This window comes from Anguilla rostrata, chromosome 13 (assembly GCF_018555375.3).
Source record: "Anguilla rostrata isolate EN2019 chromosome 13, ASM1855537v3, whole genome shotgun sequence".
Taxonomy (NCBI): Eukaryota; Metazoa; Chordata; class Actinopteri; order Anguilliformes; family Anguillidae; genus Anguilla; species Anguilla rostrata.
Genome location: NC_057945.1, coordinates 31,057,278 through 31,067,904, shown reverse-complemented (window position 1 = coordinate 31,067,904; position 10,627 = coordinate 31,057,278). Strand labels below are relative to the sequence as shown.

Sequence of the window (10,627 nt, the reverse complement as noted above, 5' to 3'; positions counted from 1 at the left end):
TTCTCAATTTTTGCATTCATTTCAGACGTTTGTATTTATGAAGATATTTTAAGTTACCAGAGAACCTTAAATGTTGGTAAGTTTTAGACTAGTCTAATCATGAATCTGGGGCTTGGGTTTTACTGCAGAATATATGGTGCATGAATATAGGTCTATCTCTAGGAGACTGCCTATGCTTAAAAAAAGTCAGAAGATTGTCTTTTTTATTTTACAGGTTATATAATAGAGCAAAAAACTACTGAACAGACAAAGTGTATTGTGTGGTATAGGCTATTGTGTTGCTTTAGAAATATTAGTATCAAATAAAATACATTTGTTTGGTGTTAAATGCTGACTACAAAATCAGATATTTTTGCGGATATTTTATAATATACACTGTAATGTTATCACATCCATCCGTTGTATATTGCGGATTTTGCGTGAACATGACTTTATGTCAGCAGTGGTAAGAGCTTTTCCTGGATTATGTCAGGTATTGTGTAGTTTCTCACGGCCACTGTTCATGGTGACTCACTAATCCCTGGCCATGTGTTCAGTTTGAAGTCAATGAACAACTGGATGGATTTTGTTCCATTTCAGTTCAGCAAAAGCAAATATAACCTGGTGCTTGAGAAACATATAAAAGATCTAAGATAGATAGTGTGAAGTACTGCTTTAATGATCATGCCAAATATTCTAGTGAAAATGCCATTAGAGAAGATGAACCACAGTTATTCTCTCTGCTCCTTTTCCCTCTTCCACAAAATTACCTATAGCATGAAACTAGGCTATTCCAACCACTTCTCAAGACAATGACAGAAATGGCAAACTTCAATTAGCCAACTATTCTTGATTAGACAATATATGTGTTATGCAGTAAATCTGGTTTAAATTTTAAAAATAAATAAAGAATGCAGATTGTAGACCTCTTAGGACCAGGGTTTAAGCTATGGGGAAGCCTTTTTTAAAACTGAATAAAGAAAGCAATTTTCTGGTGCTAGCTTCAGTCTCTTGTCTGTGTATGAATTAAACATCTTAACCCTTTGAAGAGTAGATTTTTTTTAGGATGTTTCTTCCAAATTAAAAAATCAGTGTTCTAGAATGTTGCTTTCAATTACCAGTAGTGACTGTTGTCAGCTCAAGTCTTTGAGAACAATTTAAGTTCCTGGCATTCATGTCAGTACTATTCCTTGTAACCCAGTCATCATATAAATGAAGGTAATTTAATAAATGCATCTTGCTGATGATAAGTTGATTATCTGCTGATGATAAATGTTGTTTACTGCTCCAATGTATAAAGTGCAGTGAAAAAAGAATGGAATGCTACAAGGTGAAACATTAAGACAGCTACTTGGTTGTTATCGGTTATATTTTCACATAGTAAGCAGAAAGGCAGCTTAGAGATGGGTCCACAGTCAAGTCAAGTCATAAATTGTAAGGAAAACTGAGACAACTGCAGGCAAATCCAGTAATTTAAAGGACAGAACATCTCTTGCTCTTGGTACCATAAACAAGGCCATCATAGACTAAAAAAACGAAGAGCCTTTTGCTGGGTCTATATTGCATTTGCACAAAAACATTTTTTTTCTCTATATACAGTATCAAGGGCACATGAGTGCAAAGCAAGTTCACCTAGTGCACAGATCCAGAAGACCAACTGAGGGACTTTGGTGTGATAAAGACCAAGTTTTATAAATTAGCTTCTTTGACTTCAACCCCATCCTTCTCATCAAACTCTTGTTTTGCCATCAGCTCCTTTTCTCTTTCTCCCAATCACAGTTCATAATATTTTCCTATGACAGAGGTACAGCTGAAAATCTTTATTCTTACATATCGAAATTGCAAAGAACACAATATGCATCCGGGCAGATTGGCCAAATATACATTTTTATGCTTGTTGCAAACCCTGTGGTACACCACACAGAAAGCTTTTTGGAAAGAGTGATTGGATTTTTGAGTGAAGAATAATACATCAGCCATTGCTGCCATAGCACAAAAAGTCATAGATTCATCTCCCTAGCCATTTAAAACATATTAGCTTGAGATGTTCCCTTCAGCTAGTAAGTAATGTAGACACTGAGTTCACTTGACACAGTACATCAAAATTGAAAAATGTCCTTGAGATCTGTGGGAAGACCTGGTACACTTGATTGCCAATGCCCCAGTTACTGTAGCAAGGATGATTCATGATACAAACATGAAATAAAAATAAAGCACATTTTCAAGTTTGATCACCCAGACTCAATGTTTTTAGAAAAGAAAAAAGAACAATTATAATAATGATAAAAATGTTTTCAGGCATTCCTTTGTAACAGACATGTTTTCATATTAGCACACAATGGACAAAATATAATAAAATAAAATAAAATAATCATCATTATCATCAACAAAATTCTGTAAAAGGAAAAATATATCACTGCACCAGAAATGCTTTTTCCAGCTTTTCCTAAATCATTAAACAGAACAATTGTGATGGTTGTCAGTGGACAAAACTTTAATAAAGAGTCACATCATTTATGTTTTTGGAATTGGCCTTTTGAATGTTTTCTTTTCTCATGCAAAGAATGCCATTTTAAATTCATAGGAAGGAGGAATTGAGGCATTCTGTCTCCACACCATGGCACAATCATCACAGAGATTTTGAGGAAAAAAAAAATATATATATGGGACCAACAACACACTATTTGTTTCTCCTTCATCTACCTCTTCTTTTCTGTTGTTTTTTTTTTCTCTTTCTCACTATATCATTAATATACATATTTGCTTTTATGGGCGGGTGACTTCATCCCTCCCTCCTTATTCACTGGTTTCCTTTCTTCTCTTTTTCTTTCCCTCCGTCTCACTCCCTACTTCCTGTAGTTGCCGAACTGTATGGCCAATCGGTGAGCAACGCAGCGGAAAGTGGCCGGCTGCACCTCCCAGTAGTTCACGGGGTTGCTATAGAGACTGATGCCATTGTAGAAAGTCTTCTTCATCCCAAAGCCCTGGGGGCAGAAGTCGTTCACACCAACCTGGCCAATATTGTTGTTGTGGAGGTAGACCACCTATAGCCAGACGTACAGAGAGGTTAGACACATCGTGACAATTTTTCTAAACCTATAGAGTCATCTTAACGGAAAACCATTGAGGGTTGATCTTTTGCAGTGATACAGTAATGCAAAATTTCCCTGCAAACGTGGTAAAATATAAAAATGAGAAAGTCAGTGTGTGTGAAACGGAAAGCCACTCCCTCTGCTCTCCTCACCTGTAGGTACTTCATGTCGGGCAGACCCTGTGGCACACGAGAAAGCTGGTTGTTGTCCAGGTGAAGTTCTCTCAAGCTTAACAGGTACGGCAGACTGCCATTCTCAACCGAGCGAATGCGGTTGAAGCCCAGGCCCAATCTTACATAGCAAAACACGGACACAGGAAGAGATAAAATTATATGAAAGAATGTGTGCTGTACTGCCGTTGTACAATAAAAAGTCTGAGTTTAAAAGCATGGGTGAGCATCTGCTACAGAAGGCAATTTCACTTTCAAGAGCCGGGCACAAACTCTGGCCCAGAAGCCAAACTTGGTCTGTTGAGACTTTTGATTTGGCCATAAGGGGATTAAAACAAAACAAAAATAAAAAATAAAAAAAATAAAGTGCTTGCCTAAATAGGCAGACTCAAATCTTTAAAAAATAAGTCACATACTTAAATAAAGGCAATTTATCAACAAATATGTCTGAAGCAGTGTTCACATGAACATAACCAGCTATGTAAAGTCATGCTGTAACAGTACACATGGTAGAAAGAAAAACAGTCAATGGCCATTTTTGTAGGGGCTAAGGAAAGTAATTCCTTCCTGCAGAGGGTCCCAAAACCCTCTCTATCGCTTTTTACACTTACAAACTGCATCAGAAGAATAATGCATGCATATAGATTAAAACATAAACTAGAATAAAATCCCAATATAAATATCAATGACCTGGCTAACTTACAGTTGTAGGTTACCTAGGTACAATGCCTATCTTCACCATCAGTGTTCAATAATAACATATAGCATCTTGAGATATAAAGACACTGAAATGACTTGATCTATGACAATTTGAATACAAAAGCAAAATACATTTTCTTTGAGATCTCATCTGCAAAACCCCCATTTGTCCATTGATACTAGGCCAATCTTTATGAGTTTGCCTCCACTTTTCTACATTTACAAACTTCAGAAATCAGAATATTTGATTTAACCAGACAGTAAGACAAGTGTGGTCATACGCTCTTTTTGCACTGAAATGAACTTGTAATTTCTCACAATGCCAACAGGGAGGGCTGTTTACATATCCAAGTCTTAAATCAAAGCTCTAACATTGTTCCCAACTTCTCCGTGGGGAAGAATGGCAAATTGACAGTACTTAATGCAAGATAAAGACTTATTTTCTTTGCATAGCAATGAACTGGATTCAAGTTTCAAATTTTAGCGGAGTTTCCTTGAAAGCTGTTAAACGCAGACTGCTGGCAGTGCACTTTCACATCTGGGCAAATGCAGTGTTCACATTTTTGATGGCAGATTTGATGTTACATTACCTGGATTTTCACAGGCACGAATCTCATAAATGGAGTGAGGCTAATCTTCAGCTTGAGCTGATCATGATAAACACATTCCTTTTCAGATTAGCCATCACCATTTCTGCACAGGGTGTACCTAAACATCTGCATTAAAGTAAGGGGTATAGAGTTCTACTTGGGTTTAATTTGGGTTTAAGTCTTCTTTAATTTGAATAAAAATGGGCTTTTCTTCATGGAAAACCAACATTTCTGTCTCAAATGTAGTTTATATATTCCAAAATATAATCACTTAAATGAAGAGATTTTAAATGAAAATGATACAAGAGTGACTATTTGGATTTAAAGCTTATGAAAATTATTGGGTTAACTCACAACAAAAATTTTATTCTCCGAGACCTTAAAAGGTAACATGAGATGAAGTCCTGAACTTGGTCACACCTGGTTCATTCTGCGGTTAAGACTTTGGGGATTTGGACATACCTGTATAAGTGCTTGTATTTTTTCAGGTCCTCCCGCTCTATGGCCTGTATCTGGTTATGGTCCAGATGAAGCTCATGTAGGTTGTCAGGGAGGTCTTATATTTATGTATGTGTGTAAGAGGAAGGGAGGGAGGGAAAGTGAGAGAAAGAAGAAGGGAGGGGAAGAGGGAGGGAGGAAGAGATGGAGACATAAAATGTTATAAATTTATTACTTTAGGCTGACATATTAGAACCAGTTCTGTTATGTTACAATAAACCAATATTCTTTTCATTATTTCAGGGTGATGCTAAAAGAATGTGACGTTGATTGTTGCAACTGTTTGGTTTCGAGTCTTTTATTGCGCTTTACCTTTGGGCACCCCTGTGAGCTTGGCTTCAGAGATGCGTAGGTAGTTAAGTTTGAGTCCCTTAAAAGCCCCTTGCTCAAAACCGCTGTTCTGAATGGGGTTTCCTCCCATTTCTGCGAAAAATACAAACGCAGTTATGTAGATTATTCAGTTACGCATATATAGTTCACTTCTACTTTGGGTACTTTCTTGTTACTTTTCCGCACCTGTAGTTCCTATCATAAGAAAACACAGAAACCACAATAGAAGAAGAGTAAAACAGAGGGACCATAAAATTTACATAAATTGTGATGGATAAATAATTGCAAAGATTGTGAGGGAAAAAAATTCTATACAGTAGAAGAAAAGGGAACCGCAGGCACTATACACACTCTGAACACACATTTTGAACATTTGAGTTGGAAATGAGGGGAACCCAAAAAAATGACCCATGCAGGAAAATACAGGCCCTTCCACAGAAAAAGCTGTCGTAGGCGCAGAGATGCTGACCGATGCAGTTCATGCTGCCCATGCCAGAGAAGGTGCCCGTAGCCACCTTCTTGATACGGTTGTCGTGGATACGGAGCTCCATCAGCGAGGGGGGCAGGTTTTTGGGGATCTCCGTCAGCTGATTGTGCGAGATGTACAGCTTCTGCATGTGGCGCAGTGGGGCAAAGGCCCGCGGGTGCACCTTGGATAACTTATTGTTCACCAGCGAGAGAGCCTGAGAGGAAGAGAGGGGAGGGGGAGAGAGAGAGAGCACGGTGGAGGAGCGGAAAGGAGAGAGGGAACAAAGTGGGATGGTGGGGAGGGGGGGGGATAAAGAAAAGAATGTAGAGTAAAAATATAACAACCAGAAGAAAGGGGATCGTGTCAAAAAGGTGGAATTAGGAATGTAGAGTCAGGACAAAAAAAATTCTGCCTGTTAATTTTGGAGCAAAGACGAGTACAGTGCTCTTGCCCCTCACAAACACAAATACAAGCTCTCTGTGCTTTCATAAATGTGAGACAGAGCTTAAACAAATAAAAACCAGAAGGGAAATGCTTGACTAAAAAAAAGACATTCAGCCTGGAAAATAGGAAATTAAACGTGAAAGAGCAACTACTGGGAGCAAACACGAGGATCCACACAAACTGCTAAGACACGAATATAAAAGACATAATCCTATGGGTTTTTTTAATCTTATGTTTTTATTTCTCATTCTGGCCTGTCCAAATATTGTGTTGGTCAATTCTCCAGAGCAAATGTTTAGTAATGAGTCCTTTTTTAAAAGTGAAAATATTCATTTTGGCCAAAGAAACAAACATGAAACAAGAGGGATCCTCATGAGCTGGTTCATGAAAAAGGAATAAGGAAAGTTATTGCATTTTTTATTTTTGCCCAGATAAACTGGCCCAAAGCCTCAATAGCCCTCTACTTCCTTGCCCCTTCTCTCTTACATAAAGGTTGCTGAGGCCCTTGAAGTCATTTTCTCTCAGCTCTGTGATCATGTTGTTCTGCAGGTCCAGGAGCTTGGTGTCGGCCGGAATGTTCTTTGGAACAGCAGTCAGTCCTGATGACAAAGGCACACAACACTGCTGATATGATTAACATTGTACCAAAGATGGAGCCCAAGAAAGCATAATGTAGGTGATAAGTACAACAGAAATGATAGACAGGCAAAATGGGTACAAATCCTATTGGAAAGCTTTGGGGAACCTGAACAGTGAAATAGGGATACCATCTGTTTACCATTAAATGGTGCTAAGCTTACCATTGTATGGACCAGCACTGCTTTAAAGAGGTGGACAATCAATCACAATAACAACAGCCAGCTTCTTGCACTCATATCAACGTATGTGTCCACAATAATGTGTGTCTATTGTTCTCAAGGTCCGAAATAGCAATAACAATAACTGTAAAATTATATAGGTGTTATGGGAGAGTAACATCATCACATTTCTTTTCTCAAAGAGACTGTAATATATTGTCAATCCACAAAAACATGCATGCACACACAGACAAACACAACACACATGCTACAAGCTGTACAGCTGGTTCAAGTTGAACTGAGTCTCACTGTGGGAGGGGAGGGACATTTTTCTGTGTCAGCAAAACTAAATGAACATATAAATTAAAATGTGCTGCCATTATTTTTTCATGCTGTGCTGAAAAGGAAAATGATTAAGGTTGTGACATTTATCAACATATTGATTTATAATATAAATTTTGCAGCCCGTTTTAACAATTTGATTTAATCAGCAATGTCGTCAGGAAGCTGTGCTGTGTACAAGGTATACTGAACAATGGGGTATGAATTCAATCAAACCTTCAGCTCCTAATAAACAAGTACAGATCAATACTAATGATGCAGTAAACTACAGAAAGAAAAGCCAGTCTTAATCGATGTCTAAAGAAACTTTCACTAGAGCATTTACTGAAACTGTTTATTCACTACTGTTATCTGTAGGTTTGAATCTTTTTGGCTGGACCACAACAACAGGGCCAGCCCTACAATTGCGAATGTCTGTGACTGAGTGACTGAGTCACTGAGTGATGAAGTTACACCATTGGTCGACTGAGTTATGAAGTTACACCATTGGTCGGCCGGATTGCATGTGTTAGGTCCAGCCATATACTAGGTCTTAACCTGGTCTTGCTTTGAAAGTGTATAGCAATATACAGGAACTACAAACCTGTGTCTATCCCACCAAAATGGTCATAATAATAAGAAAAATGAAAGCCTGTATGGAAAGTACTGATGTTCAATTAATAATCAGCCACACTGACTAATGTAACTGTAACCTCGTGTGATGTAAGCCTGTGCTCAGTCAGTCTGACAAAATCCCAACCAAAACCATAACCATCACTTTGATAAAAATTTATTTCACATTTTATTCGACCATGTGGTGAAACTCCTTTTATTGAGCTTTGAATGTTCAGGCACTCGTTGAGTCAGAAATGGCCTTGCCAGTTTCAAGAGACAAAAAAAAGCATCATTCACAGAAGGCTTCTGGTTACCGCCTTTCTGTTTCACGCCACTCTACCCTTGATCAGACACTACGAGTTTTAAAAAGGTTGGAAGCACTTTGCAGGAAACACAGAATAGCTATTTTTCATTGGTTGCTTGCAGTCCCCCTGACAAGATTGCCTCCATACTGAATGAAATTCTGGTGAAAATTGCCTGACCCTGAAGAAATTTTCCATATCTCACAATAGATGCTTGCAGGCACAATTTTTTATAAATTACAAGTGACTGAAATGCAACCAGATATATGGTGTTGTGATGATGTAGCCAGCGATTTCACTGCACATTCACCAGCAATACTCACAGCAAACTTGCCATGAGCTCTTAACAGCTCTGTGACCTACAGTATAGTGTGGAAAGCGTTAACTGGCTCACGAGAGGGTGTATTACATCAGTACCACTGCAGTACTTGACCAATTAAAATTTAAAATGCACTCTCACTGTTATTTTATTCATATTTGCTATTTTGCATCTTGTCAGAATAAGATGAAACGTGTGACCTTTACTATAATCTATGCATGTTGGCAACGCAACAAAAAAGTCACAGTTCATCATAGTAGTTCAAGTACATATAAATCATTGGTTTCAAGTTTTTTTGTTTTGTTTTTTAGTTTTACTCTGGCTTTACCTCCACTGGCCATTTAAACCCACAAACATCTTATAACAAACCTAGAACCACATAAGCAGTTCCCTGCACAAAACTGGACCATATATGTGTATCACTTTAAAACAGCACACAACCACAGGACACAGCAGACAAACAACATCTGTTTCAAATAAGCTCCAGCACTGTACAATGCAATTCTGTCACTTCAATTCTTTTAGAGAGTGTTAAGCAAAAACGAAATCAAGTTAAAACAAAACTGAAAAATTAATAAATATAACATAATAATGAAAAATATGGGGGAAAGGGTGGTTTGTTTCTTTATAATAAATTCAAGAAAAAATTCTCAGATTAAATCCATTTATGAATAATTATAACAAAAATTATGTGAAATAAAGAATTTCATAAGCTCAGAAATGTAGAAGTAATGGATCATTTAGCGTTTATCCAAACGCTTACAACTGATGCCTCTCATCGCCAGAGAGTAGGTTAGGTGTCTTGCTCAAGGACACTTCCCCCAGGCGGTTGAACAAGCCTCTATGCAGACAATCGTCTTACCTCCTGAGCTATGTCGCCCCAATGTATGCACTTGGATCAGAAAGAACACCTTCCACAACAGCTTTGTTGATGACTTATAAAATTAAAGTAATTTGAGAAATGTTTAGGTAATTCACTAATTGTGTGTGTGTGTGCGTGTGCGCACATTATGAGTAGGGAGAGATAGCAATAGGGCTTTTATAAAAGCTTTTCCTATGTAATTAAGGACAATGCCAGAAGCCACATAGTACACATTTATATTAAATAGAGACAGAAAATTATATCATTTTCACACTTTTGCACGTATAAATACTAATTCCATTATGATGGCTATAATGAAAATACCTTTTTTACCATTTTACTTTCAATTGAAAAAGAAAAGATGAGAATGTCTGACTGTAGCTTGTTAACTGTGACTTGAAAGATGCTTTAATGTCTGTCCATGTAGTATGTTTATGTGGACGTTTTTCAATTCTAGCCTTCTGTGTGGATACATCAATGAAAGGATTATTAAAATAATGCATAAATTAACAAATGTTTCCTGCTGTCTTAGTGACTCGCTCACTCTAAGCCTTTACATCTTGGTGGATTTCCTGCTCTATTAAATATCCTGTCAGTCTCCCAAGCACAACATCAAAAGCGCCATAAAGTCATAAAGGAAATGAAGTATTTAGCTCTTTTTCATCACAGGCAGTGTCTGTTGCTTTCCTTTGTTGGTTTGTTTGGGATAAACATTGTGGAAAACTCAAAGAGGGCAGCTTCTCACAAAAATATGAGCTAGCACACTGACCCACTGTCACATCTGAAAACAAAGGCTCCCTTTGAGGTTTCCTGTTTACTCGATTCAACTTTATACTAGTAGTCCCCTAAAAGAGGGGTTTACAGACTCTGGTCTGTGGACCCCCAGCAGCCCATGAAAGAGTCCCAGATGGTCCGCAGAAAATAAAAATATTTCATTTGTAAATAATATTATGATTTACGTTTCCATATTTCATATAGTTCATATCATAGATGCAGTTATGTCCGATATGCACATCATTGGTAATGGTAACTACAATACAAATCACAACTGGATTTCACAAAATTGTTATATTGTATTAAATCCTAGATCTATTATATAATGGCATCACAACTGAGAGAGCTACCATGCCCTAGTATGTT

General features: G+C 37.6%; 1 protein-coding gene across 2 annotated transcripts in view; it reads right to left on the bottom strand.

Moving 5' to 3' along the window:
• Positions 1–1,330: 1,330 nt before the first annotated feature.
• The window catches only part of bgnb (biglycan b), a 28,133-nt gene continuing 18,836 nt past the window's right edge, over positions 1,331–10,627 (bottom strand). For both annotated transcript variants that reach the window (XM_064303885.1, XM_064303886.1), the window contains exons 3-8: positions 6,758–6,870; positions 5,828–6,041; positions 5,341–5,451; positions 4,993–5,086; positions 3,224–3,362; positions 1,331–3,023 (exon numbers count right to left, since the gene is read on the bottom strand). In XM_064303885.1, coding sequence (XP_064159955.1) covers positions 2,826–3,023; positions 3,224–3,362; positions 4,993–5,086; positions 5,341–5,451; positions 5,828–6,041; positions 6,758–6,870 — 869 coding nt within the window. In that variant the 3' untranslated portion in view covers positions 1,331–2,825. The remainder of the gene's footprint in view (positions 3,024–3,223; positions 3,363–4,992; positions 5,087–5,340; positions 5,452–5,827; positions 6,042–6,757; positions 6,871–10,627) is intronic.